At 41.0% G+C, this 22,360-nt stretch overlaps 1 protein-coding gene across 4 annotated transcripts in view; it reads right to left on the bottom strand.

Moving 5' to 3' along the window:
• The window catches only part of capn5b (calpain 5b), a 54,268-nt gene that overhangs the window by 2,798 nt on the left and 29,110 nt on the right, over window positions 1-22,360 (bottom strand). Inside the window, exons 4-14 of one of the 4 annotated variants that reach the window (XM_085798249.1) lie at window positions 20,717-20,925; window positions 20,085-20,277; window positions 16,250-16,443; window positions 12,533-12,610; window positions 11,323-11,518; window positions 10,384-10,506; window positions 10,101-10,297; window positions 9,169-9,290; window positions 9,010-9,060; window positions 7,762-7,898; window positions 4,054-5,631 (exon numbers count right to left, since the gene is read on the bottom strand). In XM_085798249.1, the coding sequence (XP_085654375.1) occupies window positions 5,449-5,631; window positions 7,762-7,898; window positions 9,010-9,060; window positions 9,169-9,290; window positions 10,101-10,297; window positions 10,384-10,506; window positions 11,323-11,518; window positions 12,533-12,610; window positions 16,250-16,443; window positions 20,085-20,277; window positions 20,717-20,925 (1,683 nt within the window). In that variant the 3' untranslated portion in view covers window positions 4,054-5,448. Of the gene's footprint in view, window positions 1-4,053; window positions 5,632-7,761; window positions 7,899-9,009; window positions 9,061-9,168; window positions 9,291-10,100; window positions 10,298-10,383; window positions 10,507-11,322; window positions 11,519-12,532; window positions 12,611-16,249; window positions 16,444-20,084; window positions 20,278-20,716; window positions 20,926-22,360 lie in introns of those variants that run through there. The other 3 variants (XM_085798250.1, XM_085798253.1, XM_085798252.1) reach the window with 3 other exon arrangements.

Genomic DNA, 22,360 nt, shown 5'->3' with positions numbered 1-22,360 from the left:
CCACAAAACTCGTCTTTTTGGCACTGCTGCGGCACACGAGCAGGAGGTTGAAAAGGAACGCCATGATAAGATTTCTCACGCTATTACTTTGACTCGTTATTTCCTGCAGGATTGAGGCCAAGCATGTGGGAAAGCCATCAGGCTGTGTGATTTTTTGTAAAGGGTCCAACTTGACACAAAAAGTAAAAATATGAGGCCACAGAAAAACAACAGAGCTGGACCTGCTGAAAACCTGATGAAACGATCTCCAGTGTAAAAACACTGCTCTGGCTTCAGATGAAGAGAAAGTATAGAAAATAAAATCTATAATAACTTAGGGGAAGAGGTCATTGATTATTATTTTAACATGGCACAATAATTATTACTAGTTCAGTCCTTGCTTAACCTTGATGCCATCTATCTAGCAGATCTAGCAGATCTTATGTGATCCTGTGTTTTGTTTCCAGTGCTGTTATCATCTGTGTATGATTCTGACATACTAATGCGCTAATAAGTAATGCACTAATACAATGGTGTATTACACTATTTAAGATTTTAAAAAATTGTGAGAAAAAAACTTGAAAATATGTGAGAAAATGAATTTCAAGCCTGTCACATTGGGAAATGTACTTACTATGAACCTAACTTGGATATAAGAACTGTAACATGATCCCTGTTTGTTCCTTTCATGTCTCACCATCACATTCATGCAAACAGAAGCCGACACTGTTTGGAAGGTTTTTCCAGTATGCTTAAAGATAAAAAATAATAATAATAATTTAAAAAAATCATATTCTATGTATGTCTTTCCTCTTTTCATAAGATAAAAAATATAATGCAAATTCCTTTGAACGCCTTCTCTGACACAAGATGAACAAACATTTTGTGTTAGTTGGAAATAGTTGCCAGAAATGAATCAGCTGTAGTTTCAAGCTAAATCGTGTCTGCTAATAGTAACCATTCAGATTGAGCCCTCATGTTATTACTTGCGCATATTTTTTATGTCAAATGTAGTGACACCATTAAGGGCAACATTTGTCATTGTTTTTGGTCAGTGAATAACAAAGTTCCTTTTACATAACGCAACATATTTGTCCATTCTTAACCACTGGAAAAAACATCCCCTTAAACTACAATTTGAACAGAAAAAAAGTGGAATTACTTTGGGATTAATCATTTGATCAATTGACAGCCGTAATATTAACATGATGTTTGATTGCAATAAAACCCTTAAGGTTTATTAAATGAGACAGCGCAAGAACAGACTGAGCATTTTGACTGAATTAAGAAATAAACCATTTCCTGGAAATAACATCAATATCAGTTTTCTGGAAATAACTAAAGAACAGGAATCTTTTTTTTTTAACAACCCTCTGGCTTTTTTTTTTACCTGAAGTTTCACTGTGTGACTAAAATGTGATGGTGAAGCATGAGAAGCACAAACCAAGGCCAAAGTCATCCCTCCTGATCTGTGCGCTATCAATTTCAGGAAATCCATGAGGCAACTGACTTTTGGCACCTATAATCTCTCTCTACAAACACCTTCACTCCAGCCTTTGTTCCCATGACGAGCTGATTATGTAGAGATTCACAGTATTGACCTGTAGGAGGGAGGGTGGATGGGTAGGTGGGGGGTTTAGATTTACACAAATATGTACAGTCACACCTGGAAGCTGCTCTGTATAAATATGCACTGGAGCAGTTAAGACCTCAGCGCCTTGCACAAGGACACTTCAGCAGTACTTAGCCAGCAAATGAGAGGGGTCTCTCTCTTTTCCCACCTGGTCTGTAAATAAAAATCAGCAGCTACGTCTGACCTCACACTGTTGGCACTACAGTTCCTAACACTGTTCCTCCCTCCTTCATTTTCTGTCCCTCTCTGACAAAAAACAACAGAAAAAGAGCACAGAGAAGTTAAATAGCACCTAAATAGTCAACAACTGCTGCTAACGTTCACCGACACTAGAGGCAGGATGGACGCATCACTGTGTTACAAGACATAACTGGTTTCAGACCGGTTGATATGATCAGACTGACGTGAGGTGCGTTAGTGTCGACATGCTGACTGCTCAGAACTAGCATCTCCAAGACTTTTGAGATAGAAAGAATAAATATATATCTATATATGTATATATATTAACAATTGAACAGTACAATACAAGGCCATGAACATATTAGAAAATAACCCCATGCAAGACACATTTATAAAGATGCTGTACACAAAGGTGTGTGATCAATTAAATGCCACATGTGACAGTTCAAGTAATGGAAAAAAGGCGCTGAAAGAAACCAGGAGAACGGTCTGAGAGATAAGTCCACCTACTGTCTTACATTCAAAGGAATTGTCTCGATTGTGACAGTTTAAATTCTTCTCATGAAGCACAGAGAGAAAAAACTTGGACACACCTAAAAGTCAATAAAAGGTGGAATGAAAAGTCTCAAAACAACAACACAAAATAAGTTAAGATTTTTCAGTTAGGGCCTCTGTCACAAAAAGCCCACCATGTGCTAAAAGGTCAAACATGATGGCAACATGATCTACGCAAGAAACACCGTGGTTCATCAGAGATAGATTATACATTATACCAAGTCCTGGTTCAGTAGCAAAAGCCGTCTGAAATCCCTTTGAAAGAAAGAATTCAACAGTTCATCCCATGTTTCCTGCTGTGGAGGCAAAGCCAGGACCAAGGCAATGGCACAGGTTGTTTTGGCAGGACGTCTCCTCTGCTCTCCCTCCTTTCCTTCGCTCCTCCTCCAGGGTCTTTTTTTTTTTTAACCCCATTCGAATAGAGTAAAGTGCAAAGGTGTGTTTTCGCCTGAAGGGCTCTCCTCCTGTCAGTCACACCTTTCCTCAGAGATCGTTTTCGTCCCAGTTTAACGTGGATTAACAGATATACATTCATCCAAACACTCCCAGATTTAGGACAGGATACACGCACGCACTCACAAATGTACGCACACACAAATGCACACGCACACACATACACAAAGGCTGGGCATTTGATCAATTTTTTTTTCCCAATCACAATTTGGGTTTTCATTGCTTATGAAAACAAGATAATCAAGATAAAATGTTCGATGAGCTGTATTCTGGTTAGTACTGTACGGTGGCACTGAGGGCTCAAAACCCTGCAACTTAAGAAAACCTGCAAATACACAAACGTGCTGTAAATTCAGGAAACACTGTTATTTTGACGACACATGAGCTGCAAAAAAATTTCAACACTTGCAATTAAACAAACATCCTGCATATTCAGTCCTTCAGCATAATGGCTGCTCAATAAGATCGATCTGAATGGATTTCTATCATTCAAAGAACTTGGAAGTGTAGTTTTAAACTTTCATTATAATAGGCAGCTTATAAAAACAGTAAACAGCACAGGCTTGGGTCAGGTCGGGGTACTCCCTCTATCAGAGTTAAAGCAAAAAAAAAAAAATTAACAATGTGACGAACCTGCTGCTGCGACGCACTTGTTATTCAGTACCTTTAACTTATTGTAACAAAGTCACTGTTGAGCTGAATGAGTTCATCACTTTAGTGTCCCCTGGAAATTCTTCCCTGCTGTGCTTTAGGTCTGAATTTTCAGCTCATATGTTGTCAAACTAATGAAGTAGTTTTCTGAATTCACAGCACATTGTTTCTCTGCATGTGTTTTTTATTTCTAGGTTTGGCATCTTTCTCTCCCTCCTAAAAACTCAGACTGGTTTCTACGTCAGACAAGGGACAATAACAAATACCATGATACACTGTGGTGTGTAGTGAGTGCACTACAACCAGTTGATGTCATTTATTTACATAGATTATTGTTGTATTGTTTATTCAAATGTTTCTATATTTATTTTAAACCTTTATTTATTCTCGAAAAAGACATTGAGGTTTTGCCCTGATTTGCAATGTCGTCAAAATCAGTATTCAATTCAAGTATATTCAAGGAAACAAACTGTATGAGTTTGATAGCTCAGTGTTTACGAAGTCAGTGAGTTATCATATTGTATCATTGTATCAAGAAAATAATCCTGATGTAGCCATAATCGATCAGCCCTAACAGAAACACACACTTTCCCTCTAACAAGCACAGACACACACACACACACACACACAGTCAGACACTCACCCCTGTTCTGTGCCAACAGCAGAAGCACAGCTGCCGTCTCTTAGGGTCACGTGGCGTGAGTCGTCGTCCCAGGCCGACAGACTCAAGACAGAAGAAGCGTCAGGCAGTGGTGTTGCCGTTAAGAGATGATGTGGCACAGGGGGTGGTGGTTTGTAGCTAGGCTAAGGCCAGGCCAGGCCAGGCCAGGCCGGTCCGAAGGGGGCTAAGAGAGCAAAGGGGCCTGGCTCATCTTTGGTCCCATAAAGCACTTGATTTATGTCAGGGTGAATCTTTGCACTCCGCTGGGCTGGGTTGGTGAACACAGGGGGCTGGGATGGGTGTTTGTAGGGGGGGGGTAGCACTATCAGAAGCACCGGCTGCTAAGCTACGACCGGAGAGATGTGCAGCACAGGCAAAAGTTTAGTTTCTTTGAAGCCATGCAGTTTTAGAGATCGTCCATAGCAACCGGCAGAAAGCGTCTCTTGGAGTTTCAAATGGCGCCAGTAATGGAAGACGGGAGGCAAGATTTCACACATGAGCACGCTCACAGAACAACACAGAAAAGCTCTCAGGAGAGGGAGAGAATAGCTGCTGTTGGCTTCCATTTGTAAAGTCCACAGTAAAAAGTGACAGACAGTGCTGCATGCTCTCCAAAGCACCGGCAAAACTGGTGAGGACTTGAGGTGTCTCGGGTGGGCGGGAGGATCATCCACAGGTAGAAAAGAGCATACGTCTGGTCAGCGAACAGGAAATGGGAAGTCAAACTATGACGGAGAGGTCGAGGTGCGATGCAGGTTTTTAAGGAACACGAATGAAAGCTGATGGAGAACAGAAAAGACTATTGAACGCAACCCACCATCTCCTCAAGGTGGAGAGCCAGACTCAGCCTTAAGGCAACGCATAGCCCTTGGAAACATTGGCACATGCATGGCGAGTGCAGAAATGTCTGCATATGTATCGTACGTGCACGTATGCGTGTGTGTCGTCACTTTGAGCAATATGGAGAAAGGGAAAAAAACAGGAAGTTTCAGGCTTAGCGTCAGCCTTTTTCTTAAAAATATACAGTATGTAACTGCAGTTCAAGTTGTTGATGGAGATTGTGGCTGTAAAACCTGGAATGAAGACGATGTTGAGCGAATGTTAAATAATGGATAATTTGGCAGGAATGTGTTCAGAGTTCTTCAGTACGATATGGACACCTCCCACCCGCAAATATAGAGATATAGGCCTTCAGAAACACAGGTAACAATGTGGAACTAAAGAGCTGAAGCAGATGGAAACAGGGGAAACTATGAGAGAGAGCGCAAGCGGCAGAAAATAGACACAGTGAGCTGCCGTGACAGAGGATGGACGGCGAGCGCTCGTTACGACCGCGTCAGATGTTGGTCAGCGTGGTGGAGGTGATGAGACGCACAGTGAGAGTGCCCGGGAGGTCGTTGTCCTGGCGGTTGCCCTTGTCGCGGAGGTGGAGCGTGTGCTGCTCCTGCCGCTCGTTTGGGTCGCTGAACATGATCACCTGACCCAGGAAGGTGTCCACGATCATGTTCTTGTTGTAGATCTGTTGGCCGCTCGTGGGAGGAAGGCAGAGATCCGAAAAATAGCACAGCAGGGGAAAGCGGGGAAAAGAGAGGAGAGAGAAGACAAAAGGCAATAAGCAGTCACAAAAGAGAAACCAGACGAGGAAAACAGGCAAAGGACAGAAAACACTGGGGTTGAGAGGAAGTGTTGGGCAGCAGAATAAACCTTTCACACATGATACTTTCCGAAGATAATAATAAAGATTTTTTTTTTTTAAAGTAAAGCAAGTAACGGTCTACAGCTATGTGTGGGTGGAGTGACCCTGAGACATTTCACAAAGCAAATTGTTGTATAATAATACAGACTGATACAGGTTAATGATCCCCTTCTGGCACATTTTGTGTTTGTGACAATGGGTCACAATATAGGGACTGAAGCCTGGTATTAAAAGGGCACCAGGGCTAAATCTTCTACTGTAACACCAGAGGATTGATAAGATCCGGCGTTATCAGTTCTGCTCTCTGTACTTAGAAAAAAGACTTCCTGTTGGTCATTTGGACATAAAGGTTTTCAGCCGACCTGCTGGTTGTTTACCCGTCATTGCATCAGGTGCTCCCATGTTAAACAAAGGTTTTTTCATTAAAGTGATAATAAATTGAACTGAATTGAATTATTTGCTGCAGTCTGCATGACCAAAATCTCATGAAAGCTTCTGCTATGCAAAAGCTCCAGTAATGGTGTTCACTCGGTTCTGAAAATATACCTAATAATGTATTTATATGGCTCTGCACCAGCGACAGGCGTCGGAGTTGGAGCCATATTGCTCTCTGGTCAAAGGTTGACACTGGTGCAGAGACATAAAAACTTGAAAAGCTTGATGCTGCTCTTATTGCTGCCTGAGCAATTCAGACCCTCCTCCTCTCACATGACACAGACGATGATGTGATTTCACAGGTCTGACTGAGTAGATGAAACATTACCAACAATAATTCACTAACAAGCAAACTGGCCCCGTGGACATGGTCTGATATTAAGGCTGTCATTGATTAGTTATGGATGTTCAGCAAATTTCCTTAGAGATAATTACAGAGACAAACACAGATGAAGGGAAAGCGAACGAAGGAGACAAGTGAGAGTTGTGATGTTCAGGTAATGAGATAAATAAAAAAAAATGAAATGATAAAAAGGATAAATCGATAAAGTACAATTGTGTGTGAGGACGAGTGCTGGGACAGAGACTGTTGTGTCTTAAGCTGTTTCATTCACAGGATTTTGACCAAAGGAAACAAAATTTCTTTCTGCCCCGAGGGATGTATTTTCTAATGGTTCAGGAACTTTAGGGGCAGTGACTGAACATTGAACATCACTGATTGGTCAACAATTTTAACCGTAAACACAGTTTATTTTACTGCTTCTACTTATTTTTGTTCTATTTTATTTCATTTGTCTTATCTATCCTTCACCTTTATCTTTTTTATTACAACTCCTCATATTTTATCATTACTATCATTCAAATCATAATTCTAAATGATTTTATTATCAACCCTCTTATTCATTGTGTTTTTTAACTCATGCTATCATTTCAACTAGTCATATGTTATTTTTTAGTCCATGTAGGAAAGGTGCCATGTAATACGTCTGTCGCAAACAGTAAACATAAAAACAACTGGATGACTCTGTTGTAAACCCCGTTGCTGTTCTTCAATCTTATTGATTGATTTTAGTCTTCACAAGCCTTTGATATAAGTGAAATGCAAAGCAAACTTACTTGTAGTTCTTAGTTCAGTTCAGCGTTTGCAACCACAAATATGAGGAGATGTCGTTGAATATTTTAAATTGCACTTTTCACAGAGACCAGAGCGATCAGTTAGACTCCACCAGCAGAGATGAAAAATAGATCATGTTCGTGTGAAATAAAGGTGAAATCAGTCTCTTGGTTGAGCATCACTCGAGATTCTCCTGCCCCCGTGACAGAAGTCAGATATTCTCTTGATGAAATCTTTCAGCTGGTTTATTGGCCTTTTTGCAGCATTTACTGGCAGCACAATAAAACATGGCTGTGGGGAGCGTAATCATGTGAGTGTCTCTGGCCTTCAGCCAGTTGAACTGCAGGTCACAGTCAGCACAAACTTCTGACTTCAGTGTGAGTTTGTACAGAGTGACAGCTCACCTCGATGTGGATGCCTTCCTTGGGCTTCTTACGGTAGAAGAGGCCTTTGATGTCGAAGTTCGGGCACCGCGTGTCCTTCTGAACCGGCGAACGAACCCTCTCTCCTTCACAGGTGATGATGACGTAGGGATCCACAGCTGCAGGGGAAAACACCATTAAATCAGAGCCTTGTGCTGTATTAGAAAATCTATCACTGCTTACTGTATGTCCTTGGTTTACAGTACTTCAGGTTATATAGGTTGATTAGGTGAAGAGTTCATGTCCAAAATATTGAGCTCTATAATTATTGGGATTATTGATTAATCTGCTGATTGTTTTCTCAACTACTTGACTCATTAGTTGGTTCATAAAGTCTCAGAAAAGAGTAACACCACAGTAGGATCCCCTCCTTGTGGCCATCTGCCTCCACCACTCAGACAAGTCGAAAGTTACATCCTGTTACCCCGAGTCATAGAAGATATGAACGATTTGTGTGAAATTTCTGTGGCAATATGGTTTAAACATTTGTGACAAATATGTACTGGAGGCTCAACATTTTACTGTTTAAAAAAAAAACTTTTATTATTCAAAATGGCCTCAGTGCAGCACTGCAGTAAACTCTTTGAAAATATCAGTAAAATAAATAAAAGTAGCAAGCAATAGTCTACACTCTTTCTTTTCACAAGCCCCCTGTCAGTCCCACAGTGTTGTGTGGAGCAAACCGATTTAAGTGAGAGAACCACAAACTGAATGAACAGAACGGACATTATTTTTCTCTAGTGGATAAAACAATGGAAAGACACCATTTCTAAATAAGACCCAGACAATTTGCAGTTCATCTGCAAAGGTTGAAGGGTCATATTTGCTATTATTGGCTAATGACACAATACTGGGATATACTGAGAAGTACTGAGGCTCAGATCAGACGGTTAATCAGTCAGGCCCCAGGAAGACTAGCGGCGTTCTATAGCGCAGCTAATGGGGATCCTAACAAATAAAACAATAAAACAATAAAACAGGCCGTATGAAGGAACATCAATATTAAAGCCACTATGTGCAGGATATGAAATATTCTGTTTTGTAGAAAAACTCTGCATTAAAATAAACTGAAAGGTGTTGAAATAATCTACACATGGTGACTTTGAAGGGGAGTAAAACATACAGGCTTGTGTACACTATGGAGGAATAAGGACTAAGGACTGCAGGGTAGCACTTAGTAACTATACTAGATGACTATGCATTTAGTGTCAGCAGGTGGTGCTGTGGTACCTTGTGTTTTGCCCAGGAGTCTTTTCTTATTGGGATTGAGGCAGTGAAGCTCTGTGGGTGTGTACAGGAGTTTACAAAACATGGTCTTCAACATGTCTTCAACATAATGCACATGAGCCATAGTTACAGCCATGGTTGACTGTGTGTGGTGGCCCCTACCTCCATTGGAGTCCTGTCCCTGCAGACCCTCAGCGTTCAGTACATGGACCTGAGTGACCAGCTGAGGGTAGCCACACATCCCCGTCCAACACGTCTGAGGAGGCTCGTCCAGAGTCAGCTCCCTGAGGCACACGACAGTGTGCACATGAGAGAGTGGCTTAAGAACCACATTAGCTTGTGTTAGCATTAGCATTTACATGCTCCTTTGGCTGAAGCGTCAGAGCAGGTAGAACACATGCACACACCTGAACCCTGACTTTCAGTGTCTAATAGGTGTGTGTGTCCATTAGGTTTCCTCTCTTTATCACATATTACAGATACAAATAACAGACAAAAGAGAACAATTAAGGTGCAAGTAGAAGATTCACAGGCTTCTTTCAATATATATAACTATGGCAGGGTACAACTGGGAAAACAACTAATCATACAGAGAGATACAAATAATTAAATAAATAAACATCATGACATCGTGCAACCAAGGAGAGGAAGCTTCTGTGACTTTCTCTCCTTGTAGTAATGATAAAAAACCTCTCTATATCGTAGCTTGTCTTCTTAAAGACCCCCTCCAATGAAAATCATGTTTTTCATGCTTTTCACATGTTCCTGTGGCATTTTTCTGATGTTAGAGGACATATCAGCAGAAAAGTAAGTGCAAAATTGCATTTGTGAGGGGGTGGCTGGGTGGCTGCAGGCGCAATCTCCGCCCACCACTCAGAGGCGCATTGCTAATGAGCTGCTGGAAGGAGAAGGAGAGCCCTGGGAAATGGCACAGGTTTTGTGATTATGGCAAAAAAAAAACTTCATAAACACAATTTAAAGACCACAGAGAATTCTTTAAAATAACCCAAAAGGCTCGTTGGAGGGGGACTTTAAACCAGTAAGTGAAACGTTAGGGACTGAGGTGTAATGTGAGGCGTGGATCACAGATTTACTTGCAGTCTGAAGGCACATCAGTGAAGACACGGAGCAGGAAGTCGCCCTGCTGCCCGGGGTCAAAGGTTGTGGGAATGATGACGTAGCGGCCCTCCTTCAGCTCCTTCCTGAGGAAGACGCAGCGCGAGTTGATGTAGATGGAGCCAGCTACTTTCTGCTGGGCTGAGTGCATACGGTACTTCCGATTAAGCTCCACCTGCACGACAGAAAAAATGTTATAGATTAACACTTTAGCTTTAGTGTATCCTGGAAGTGTTGTGTGTATATTGTGTGTTTTTGTACCCGATGAATGTCGAAGCCTATGGCGAGGTTTTCCCCTTTTCCCTCTTTGGGTGTGGCTCTCTTCTCTTTTTGCTGTAAGCAAATCAGCACCTCGTCCTCCACCTTCTTCACGTCAAACACATACTGCAGAGAGTAAAATTCATATCAAAGTTTAATTTGAAGCATAAGTAACAGTATATATCACAAAATATTCATAAAAATAAACTTATTCTCAAGTTACCTCTACAGTACATACTATATCTGAATAACACTTTTTTCATGAACTACAATAAAAACAAGCTGCACAACAGGAAAATAAAGAGACTAAAGTACAACAGAACACGAGGTTTCTCTCCCTCAATCAAGTCAAGCACATTCAAATTTGCAAAATGGTATTTGTTCAAACAAAGTAATTTATGCAAGAATTGCATAATTGCTTCTGTATTGTCTAAAATATCTGTACATGTTCACTTCATCTCAGCTTATTCCCTAAATCACTTCACATTTGCAGAGAACTCACTCTTTTGCTTCCTTCATATCGTGTGCAGTGTTTCCTTGAGTATTTTTAGCAGCATGGGAGGCCAGTCCTGTCACTTTTCTGCCGCTCGCTTGCTTCTCACTGTCCTATTTACTTAAGCGTCTTGAAGAGTGAGAGGGTGCCAGAGATTATAATGAACTTGTTGTCAATAACTCTAAACAAGTCTAACATACAGTAACATTGGATGCTGCGTGTGCTCACACTGTGCGAGTAAAATCATCAGGAGCCTGTTGATATTAATGAGCATGTGAAATTGTAGCTACTACACCTGCATTGCTGCCTCCCACTGGAGTGGTTTATATCACTACTACTACTTGAGAGCTTCCTCCCAGTCAATACCCATTTCTATAATGTTTATATTATCCACCCCCACTCTCTGTAACACACACACACACCGATCAGTACCACAGCTCCCAGCTCACCTGAGGATTCTGCAGGAAGGTGGCCTTGTGATTGATGCAGCCTCCGGACCGGTTGCGGAGGGGGTCCTGGCGGTGTACCCACGAGCCCCTCATCACCTCCTCCTCCCAGGTTTTGTGGATGCTCAGGTAGGAGGTGTTGATGAGGCGACACAGGATCAGGTCGGTGAAGTACTGGCAGAAGTCATCGAATGTCATCCTGCAGGAGGGCAGGAACAGAAGAGGAGAGAGGAGACCGGAGAAAGTGGAAAGTGACCGACTAGAGGGAAAAGCTTGAAAGAAGAAGTTTCAACAGGTGTAAAAATAGAGGAGATGAAACCAGGAACAAAGGAGAGGGTCACACGTTAAAGTCAGACTCGGATTTCTGTTGCTGTCATGGAATAAGATTTAACTGTGATTTGAGCTCATGTTCAAACATTCAGAACTTAAATACATAGAGATGCTTTGATGTTTTGGGGGAAATACTCCATCAGATAAGAAGATTAACATCACTCATCAGCCTGTCTTTGTCACTGGGTACAATGACTTCCAGAGAAACGGGGATTTATGTTCCATGTGTGCTGATTTGTGACAAGTTTTAATTTTATTTTTGTCAGTCTTATTAGTTTGGTTTACCGTTTAGGCTCTGAACATTGATTATACTGTATTTAATGAACACCTCATTTGGTGCTTTGCCTCTCTGGTGCTAATTTTATAAAGATTTCCTGATCGAATATACTCAATATAAATACAGGGCAGGAGATTGACAGTAATTGTATTGTATTTCGTATTTTGTTAAAAATGAGAAAAGCAAACCAACAGTGATGAAAGTGCACAGCTGTGGCTCAGGAGGCAAAGTGTTTGGTCCACTAGTTACAAGGTTGGTGGTTTAATTCCCAGGCTTTAACAGGACGACGTGACATTCACATAAAATCATGAATGATTATTTTTGCATTTGAAAGTATAGTGTATGCAAGCAGTATATAAAGGTACAGTAAAAAGTGTAATCTGCTCTCTCTTTTGAGTCTTTATGCTAAGCTAAGCTACTTCATATTGAACCTGCAGGCCTGAAAGTGATATTGATCTTCTGAACTAATGCAGAATCATCAGTCTGAGTAAGGACAGCACAACATGTCATAGTTCAAATCTTATTAAACACCTTAACTACACCTCAATGATCAGTTTCAGGGGAAGAGAACAATAAGACAATCAGAACACGTTTTTTGGTTCTCACCAGAACTCGCCGTCGTCCTGCACGGTGACTCCCAGCTTCTCCCTCTCACTCTTGCTCACCTTGTTCCACTCCTCCGAGCTGCAGCAAACAGAGACAAGAGAGCAAGCGTTTTATTTACCTCCGCTGCAGAGAGAACCAGGCTTTTAACAGGAGCGTGAGCAAACTGCAGATGAGCTTGGATTCCTAATTCCCCCTGATTTATAAGTGTGTTCTAATAATGAAAAGCTTTGCTAGTTTTCTAATCCGACCCAGTACTTTTTCTGTGTTGTTCACATGATCAATTCTGGATACAGATCCTTCACAGAACTAAATCCACCAGTATAAAGAAATTTGTTACTGACTAATATACATATAGACAATAAGACAACTGATGGAGAGTTGCAAAAGTCCCTCAGGGGCTTAATCTGGGCACTATTCAGGACAAAGATTACATTTAATTAATCCATTCAAAGACAGACAAAGGAAAAAATTACAATCATTACCACAACAAAAGAGAGAGAAAAAAAAACTTCATCCACATCTTTATTTACACCTCCACACTAGTGTGAGTCAGATGGAGTCCATCCAACTGTTGTGCAAACAGTATCTCAATAACACGTTGTTGGAACTTGTTCAAGTTTGGTAGAAACATCGACGAGGACTCGGGTTGAAAGGTCACAGTGACTTTAGCCTCGTGAGCACAATAACACCTTGAGGAAATGTCTTCATTTGGTACAAAAGTTCACGTGGACAACCGTGAGGAGGTGGTTCTACTTATACTTTGTTTTTTAAATACAGTACGTTCATGCTAAACTTACTTTTCATCAAGTGCAGTTGTGAATATTATGGAAGAGGGCCTGTGTAGAGTAGGTAACTGCACCATCAATATGTTTTCTCATGTGGCCTTGGTTATATCACATCTATATCATCAAACATACTGTATAACTCAATCCAATAGAGAATACTAATTGACTTATTGGCAGTATTGTCTATGTGCTGGAGTCACTACAATTCAACATGAAAGTACAAGAGAGTAGTTGTGAATTTATAAGATATATATCAATAATAAGAATTACTGTATATCAGTGTACTCAGAGTAGAAGATTTATTTGTGAATTTCATTTACAATGTAAATAGTCAGTATCAAGTTCAGATGTACTGTATAAATCATTTATCTGTCCCTCATGGGCTCGGTCATGTTAAATAATCTGTTGTAGTTGTGAGTGTGAATCATACATTAACATCAAGGTCCATTCAATGTTCACTGCTCAGAGGAAACAGACATTTACTGGACATGTTAGCTCTGCGTTTATGACTCACTGACAAACAGTCTGTCAGACTCCATTTACAGTAACGTGTTCTGTCAAGCCATGAATAAATTATTCAGTGAGAGCGAGTGAGTGATTGAGAGAGAAGAGCGATGACTCACGTTGTTTTAATAACATCTTTCTCTCTTTCGAGCCTTATCAATAATTCAGGCTCCATTATGATCCTGCTTTACCACCTCCCCGCCTGTTTCACAGAGACTGGTAGCTCACGATTGAAACATCCAGGGAGAAACTTTATCTTACTTTTTCCTGGTCCCGCAGCAGGTGCAGAGTAACAAAGAGTAAAAACTGAAATAAAAGAACTATTTTCTGAGCTTTACCCACATGATAGAACGGCTGCTTGTTCAAACCAGTCGTTCTAATTCACCCAGACGTTTGAATTGAAGGTTAGTGAGCTCAATTTTGTCCCGACAGCTCAGGTGGGGTCCTTGGGAAAATGAGCGGCACCATTTAATATTGTTCTCCACAAACAAACAAAGCTCCTGCTGGACTAAATTTTGCTCTTCTTGTTCACCCCATGGCCCATTAGCTTGATTGCATCTCCATTTTTCATTGTCTACATGACATTTCTTATTGTGCTGCTTCCATGTTGGCACTGCGAGGATTATAAATGGATCGGCCTTTGTTCCGCCGCTTGTTTGTTGTTTGGTTATTAATTTGTTAGAGACCAGTGTGTCAAATCTTGAGAGACGAGGAGGACGAGTGTGTTTTGACATTTTAAAAATTAATTAGTGAAACCAGTTAAATAGATGCAGGTCATATGAAGGGCTCAGGAGAAGGAGAGCTGTATTGTTTCTGATACTCTGGAGATATGTCATGTGGAAAATGTGGATGAAGAGGGCTCAATGAGCTCTTAAAGGACATTTCCGGGCAAATTCAACTCTGGGCTGTATTTTCCTAACATTTTAGGTCTAAAAGAAGGAATCTGAAGATTTTCAGTTTAATTGCTCCTGATTTGTGGTAGTTGTGTCTGTCCCCGCATTGGAATATCAACTCTTGTCGCACAGCGTCAGATGGCTACTCAAACATGCACCGAGAAGTTTGTTTACTTCAAGCAAGTCAAGAGTTGATATTCCCGTGTTTATGACACAAACAGGAGCTTCCGACTGCACGTAAACACACCGAGCGCGTCAACTTGGGTCTGAATTAGATCTAGTTTTACAAACATGTCGGCTTGCTTGAAGTAAATAAACTTTTCAGTGCATGTTTGAGTAGCCACCTGATGCTGTCTGTGGAAAAAATTGCAGCTTTGAGGGATGTAAACAGCCTAAGCAGCGGAACTTGCATCTGCTCCCATTCATCGCTGCCGTGGTGATGTGGGGACAGACGCAACTACGGCAAAACAGGAGCAATTAAACTGAAAATCTTCAGATTCCTTCTTTTAGACCTAAAATGTTAGGAAAATACAGCCCCGAGTTGAATTTGCCCGGAATTGTCCTTTAATGAGAGACTGGATGAGCTGTAGCCTGTAGGGGGCAGTGTTGCAATTAGAATGAGACGATTTCCCAGTAAAAAAAACAAAAAACAAAGACCCATAGTTACATTGTACGTTTGATTTGATTCCTATATTAATTATGTTTATGGAAGAGTGTTAAAATAAATTATGTTCTTGTTCTAACAATAACCAAGTCAACTTTTAATATCTAAACCTAATGAGGCCATGACAATTATTTTAGTAACTATGGCAACGGCCAGGGCACTGGCAGCTTACTCCACCTTCACCAGCTATCATAGTAAAGGCCTTAAAAGCCAGAAAAAACTCTTAAAGCTGTAGAGCGTAACTTTTTCATGTCTGTTAAATGTCCATTGCACCAAAGCCATTACAAGATGAGGTTACTGATTAAGCCAAATCCCTTGCAGTGTTTTTCAGTATTTGTTGTTCTGAATTTCGTGTCGACCGGCGACATTCCTGCACTGGTGCACAGGAAATGATGCGTTTTACCTCACGACAGGACAGGAGGGGGAGCAGGAGCAGTGGGTCTGCTAGCAACAGGTAGACACAAGCGCCTAAGACACGGTTCAGAAGTGGACTGTACTACACAGGAAAAGCCTGTTCGTTCAGCAGAAGGACAACAATCAAACGTGGATTGAAATGCCCTGTTTGGATAGAAATAGGCTGCATGGGATCCAAAAGTTGGATCCTTCAATTTCAAGGGATGAAGGCTGCATTTGAAGGAGCCTTCGGGACAGCCTTGGTTGTGCTGCTGTGATGCATTCAGTCTTGAAATGCAGCCTCCTAAGGATGCAGTTTCTGAACTGAGGCACAGCTACAGCATTGCTAGTGATGTTACTCTCTATATCATTCTAGTCTTAAAAAAAAATCCCCTGTGGTATTGAGAATTTTATTACTGTAGGTATCGGTATCGAGTTTAAAACTGTGGTATTGTGGCTGCCTTAGTGTTGTGATTACCTGTCGCTCCAGGGGCCACTCCACTCCTTCTCTCCCCAGGGGTTCCTCATGCGGATCATGTGCAGCTTCTCTGACTTGAAAAAAGCCAGCAGTCCATGACCCAGCCGCACTTTCCGTACGTCCGTCACAGCGTAGGCGTGGCCTTTAACCAGGCCGCAGTCCAGCCGCGCCTCCATGTCCTCTATTGTTGTCGCCTGGAAAACAAGGACAGACGCTACTGTGGATCACTGAAATTACGATGAAGATGATGAAAGCAGTTTGCATGTCTGGAAACTGAAGTTTTCCACCAAACCAGAAAAAAAATACAGAGGATAATCAGACATGTGGTTCACCTGAACAGACTTGAACACAGAAAGCGAACACAAACACCTCAACCTAACACAATTTCACTAAAAACAATTTGGACCTGGTCCAATTCAGGCCCCAGGTCACAGGTCTCAATTCCACAGAGCTGAGGTGACCCGTGACGACCCGCAGGACACAGTGACATTGCTGCAGCAATGTCTGATGGGATACAGTAGGAAACACAAGCAGAACAAGGATCAAATAGGTTCTCAATGGGTGCTCAAACCTGAGCGCAGCTGAGGGGTGGGATGTTGAGATGTATACAAGTGGCGGTATAGGTCCCGATCCCACACACACACACTCACATACACATTTAATGTCAATTTACCTAACATAACACTGAACTGGTAGGAATTTAAATGTTAGGGCCTTATTTGTAAGAAAAAAAAAAGATTAAAAAAAAAACTTCAAACATTTCCTCTGAAGGATTAATAATTGGTCCTATATTAATAGATACTTTAAATAATTTGTATATATAGTTGCTAATGCAATTATATTTTGATTATATTTGATTTTACACATTGTTAATCGTAATAATCGTGATAATCGTGATTATTTCTCTGACAATAATTGTACCAAGAAAATCTATAATCGTGACATCCCTATTCAGGACTGCAGACCACTCCCCCAAAAGTTGTTGAACCTTTGGAAAGTAGCCTACTATCCCCACAACCAGGTGCCTTTTCATGGGGTATAGATCAGTATCCCAGGACTAGATTTACACCCTGGTTCCTGTGGTGGAAATGCACAGAGTTCCTCAAAATGTTGCAGAGGAAAGTGGAAATGCACACTATAAGAAATAGTTTTTAAAAAACACAATACTGTAGATCATCTTTGGGTATCACAGGTTGGTTTTTTACAGGGCCACAATGTCACAAACATCACTCTTTCTTTTCTTTTTTTCTCCCCTGAGGCTGAAATGAGAGTAACAGCATAACGGCTTCATGTTCTCTGTCCTGAGAACATCGGCAGCCGGCAGTAAACACAGTCAGGGTCTTTAAGAGGAGCAGTATTGAATTCATGCGTCTCCAGAACAACAGTTTGTGATTGAAGAGTAGAGGCTGAAGTAATGAGAGCGACGGCAAAAGGTGGAAAATGCATTATTTGTACGGAATTGGTTATGTAGCCTGAGCTCTCATTACTCTTTCTGTTGAATAGCAGACAGAATAAAATCTCATGCATTTAAAAGAGCCGTATCATTTAAGAATCGAGCAGCTCCTGATTCTGAATTACAATAAGGGATTGTGAATTAGTTCTTGGTGTACCAGGACACCGGGGAATAAGAGTTGAATGAAACTGAAGACCAGAGGCCAAACTTCTCGTTCCAGTGACAGTGAAATTCATGAGACAGCATAAACTTGTTTTCTTAACAGCTCAAATTGAATTCACAAAAAGCAGAGAACAAAGAAAAACACACGTCCAGGAGCATTACTGTCCATATGAAACACAATGAAAAAAACAACAACTTTATAATAGGACTTTAAAGCTGCTCGTAGAGATGAAAAGATCACATCTACAGTGGAGACATAGGAGTAGGCATGATGCACTATGTCCTCAAAACAGACAAATCAAAAGTGTTTGCTCTTCATTAGTGTGAGCAAAATGATGACTGGCACATAACTGCACCACATGAAGAAACCTTTAGAAAATGTTAAGCAAAATGTTTTTCATCCCTGGATTTTAAATCACAGTAGAAACTTAACTCTGTTGATTAGTGGTGCACTGTCCCTATGAAATAAACTAATAAATGAAATGAAATGAAAAAAATGAAAATGCTTGAAGTATCAAAAGGTCTCTGGGGTACAGTGGGTCAGTTTTGGTGGATTGGGGGATTTTCAGGGAATAAATAGTGTGAAAAAGGGCATGAGAGACAGAATTAATAAAGAACAGTCAAGATATAAAAACAAGAGATTTCCAGACTTTAAGAACAACTCTAACACCCTCATCTTTCCAAGGTTTATAATGCAGGCTTCCTGTTAAATATTGAAATGTAATGCAATCATGTCAAAGTTTTCAGTCAAGTCCACACAGTTTAATTCTCATGACCACCAAAAAAAAAACCTATAAACATTGTTATTAGTGAATAATGTAACAGTAACAACGCTAGTTGTCGGTTGGTGTGAAATGCACTCTGGGATAATAGCTGTATACTTCAGTACATCAGCTTGGTGATAGCATATTAATTTGTTCATTTAGAAAGCAGTGTGCGGTATATCTTCACTGAGTATGTAGCGGGCAGTACCTGACAGCAAGGTACACTCTCTTAAAGTGACAGTACCTGATTAAATGACTAAAGGAAATATTAACATAGTCAATTATACATATTTATATGTTATGATTCATTTACTGTTACTTCTAGAATTATTGGAAGAATGTTATTAATTTTTACAGACTTGTTAGGACCAATGGAAAGGGGAGGTTTGGAGTAAGGACTTATGTTCAAATTAAAGGGGAACTATGCAAGTCCAGTCACTTTTCCGCTATTTTACTTACCCTCCTCTCGGCCATGTGCATTTGTTTACAACAAAGCCGATGAAAAAAGGAATCAATAGAGCGGTACATAACATTATGTATCATATACGGTTTTACGACGTGTATATTTGTGAAGTCTTATCTGTCATAAACAAGAGGTTACGGGTGATAGGGCACGATGTGTCGCGGTGCCGCAGAGACGAGAGTTGGGACACCGGGTCGGAGGCTCTGATTTTGCAAGGTTGGTTTTCAGCCGAGAAACGCTACGTGGAAGGCAGAGAGCCTCCATTCTTCTTGTACCAAGTTACAAGTCATTGTCAACCATCACAATTACTTCAAAGATGTTTAATTAAGGTAAAAATGTTGCAAAGTTCCTCTCTAAAGAAGATTTTATTTTATTTTATTTATTTATTTGATTAGGACAATGCACATTAATCAATATATCAGCGAAAGCATCAATATAAATATGCCGGAGTTAGCACAGTTGCTAAATTTCATACATTGCCCTAAGGCAGGTATCATAGAAAAAACATTACATTACATTACACAATTACATAAAACATGTAGAAATCTTACAAAAAATAAGTCCTGCTTCACATCAAAGTTAAAGTCCATACACAATGTAGAAAAAACTTACTGATTACTGTACAGAGACTTTTATGAGGATCTTTTGTGACCATGGTGATGATGTTCATTTGTGTGCATTGAACAGCAATTTGCAAAACCATCTGTTAGAAAAAATTCAATGTAAGAACTTGGATTAGTGTTGGATGTCTGATGGAAATGTATTGCGTTATTTGAGCTCTTTGAGAAGAAGGTTTTTGTTTCAGCATGATTTTTAGAGAAAGCCTGGCAATTAGGACGGAGAATTGCCGTTGAATAGTGTCTAACAAGTCCACATGGTACATAAATAAAGGATTCAAATCAATGCGTTATATTAAAAAACAATGAGAGGAACATCAAGCTAATCCTGTCTCATGCACTTCTCATGAACTTTCCTCTGGTGCTCACTTCTTACCCTGATGGAGCAGCTGATGAGGCCGTCTCTGTTGTGGACTTTGAGAACTCTTTCAAAGAGCTGGTTACGGGCCACTTCGTCTGTGGCCATCTGACCCTCCAGCAGGTCCACGGGCTCGGAAACGCCACCGGTGAAGTCCACTAGCGCATCGGCCGTGTTACCCCCATCTAGAGCCTCGTAGCAGCCATAGACCCTGCAGCAGCAAGAAGAGGAAGAGGAGGAGAGTTTATCAGAGCTGCAACAGAAGTTGTTCTAGTCGTTTTTAAGCAAAATTGCAGATTTTGTCTGCTGTTTTATATCACGGGTAACACAAATATTGTTGGTTTGTGACCTTTTAAGACACAACACAAAACATTTGAAAACATCACTGTTATTTCGATAAAGTTGGAAGGATATATTTTACTTTTTGTGTTTATATTTGAAAAAATGATGAAGCAATCAATAAAGAAAATAATCAACATGTTAATGTTGACAAAAATACTTTTTAGCTGCAGCATAATCAAGTTTTCTGTTGTCTGAATGCTGCAACATGTGTGGCTTTAATTAGTGTCTCTCAAAATCGAATCCTCTGGTTTTTTGATGATTTTCCACTCTGAAACTGGAGTTGTCTACTCGCTGGAACTGATACTAACTTGGCGTAGGCCTTCTCCACCAGAGCGCTCCAGAACTCGTTGCTGTCATTGGAGTGGCAGTACACCAGCTGGTTGTCCACCGTCGGCAGTCGGTCATCTATTACCACGTCCACCCACTCGCCAAAGCGCCAGAAGCGGAAGTGGAAAATCCCAGCGTACGAATCCGGCTTCTCCGTGTCCCATTCCTGTTCCTTCCAGTCAGGAATGACCTGCAGGACGGGTGAGGAAGAGGATAGAGATGAAGAGGAGCAGAAGGCAGGTAAGCCAAACAAATAGCCGTTGATCCACGGAGCATAAATAATGTCAAGGTGGAGTCGGCAGCCAGATCGAGAGCTAGCGCCCTGTTGTCTGCTGATGCATTTAGGATCCAGGGACAAATTTATCACCTTGGCCACTGTGCTCATAAATCCAGCTGTAATAGGACACGGGTGGGAGGTAATAACTGTTTGACTGTAGTGTGTGTGTGTGTGTGTGTGTGTGTGTGTGTGTGTGTGTGTGTGTGTGTGTGTGTGTGTGCTGCTGTCAGCTGCCTGCATTTACTGTGGTCCAGTGAAACCCCTGTAACCCAGCCTCCATTTAGTGAACTGTGGTTTACAAAATGGCAAAACAAAAAAATTAAAAAATCATATGAAGCCTCAAAACAAGATAGAAATGAAATATAAAATAAATGTAAAAAAAATACAAATATATAATTTTCATTAGTGCATAAGAAGAAAAAGCTGAAAAAAAGTCAGCAGAGTTAGAAGTTGAAGAAAAATAAGATGATAATTGAAAAGATGAAGAAGACCAAGACAGAGGAGGTTTAATTGAGGTAAAAGAAGGTAAAGGGCAAGGGGTAGAAGAGGAAGGAGTAGAACTTGAAGTAGGAGGAGAAGATGAAAAGGTGAAGGGGGAGAATAAGAAAAACTTTATTTATGTAGAACCTTTTAAAGACAGAGTAGGAACATATATGGTTGTTTAAATGGCAAATACACTTGCAATGTGTGTCTGAAGACAAGGACGCTGTATTTCATGGTTTTTTTTATGTATGCATTGTCGAGAAAGGCTAATATGTTCCTACATACAGTAGATATATAATAGATAAACAGGTGAAGTGGAGCAGGAGTGGTGTATTATACTGTATGTGAGGCCTGAAGAGAGTCCAGAAACATGGTCTTCACAGCCACAACAATCTGCGTAACAAGTTCTTCCTGCTCCATTATGTCATGATTGCTCCTAAAAATGTACTAAGCCCTATGAGCCATGCTGTGAGGCGCCGTCATAACAGAGCAGCCGACTCAGAGGCGACCTGCGACACCTCACCGGCAGTTATGAATATGGCGATAAAAACTGCAAATGATGCGGTGAGTGACGGCACACAGGGACAAACTGACGCTGCTCCGACGGGACGTCCTCCTAGGAGATGTCAAGGAGCGCTAACTGAACAGCAGCTCCTGTCAAACCTCTCTGCAGGAGGTGACACACTGCTGATGGAGAGAATGTGGCCTCTCGAATACTGACCCTGTGATGCAGCAACAGTTTCTTTAAAAAGAGGTCACACACACACACACACACAACAAAGCACCGCGCCACAGAAACCTCAGAGTCATTTTGTAATCCTTGGGGACGCAATCTCTCTTGCACTCCACCCTGCTGCTGCTGCCT

The sequence above is a fragment of the Trachurus japonicus genome, chromosome 14 (genome assembly GCF_045865225.1).
Source record: "Trachurus japonicus isolate A0001 chromosome 14, Traja_1.0".
In the NCBI taxonomy this organism is placed as follows: domain Eukaryota; kingdom Metazoa; phylum Chordata; class Actinopteri; order Carangiformes; family Carangidae; genus Trachurus; species Trachurus japonicus.
The sequence above is the reverse complement of the archived record's forward strand: the minus strand, read 5'-3'. Positions and strand labels throughout refer to the sequence as shown.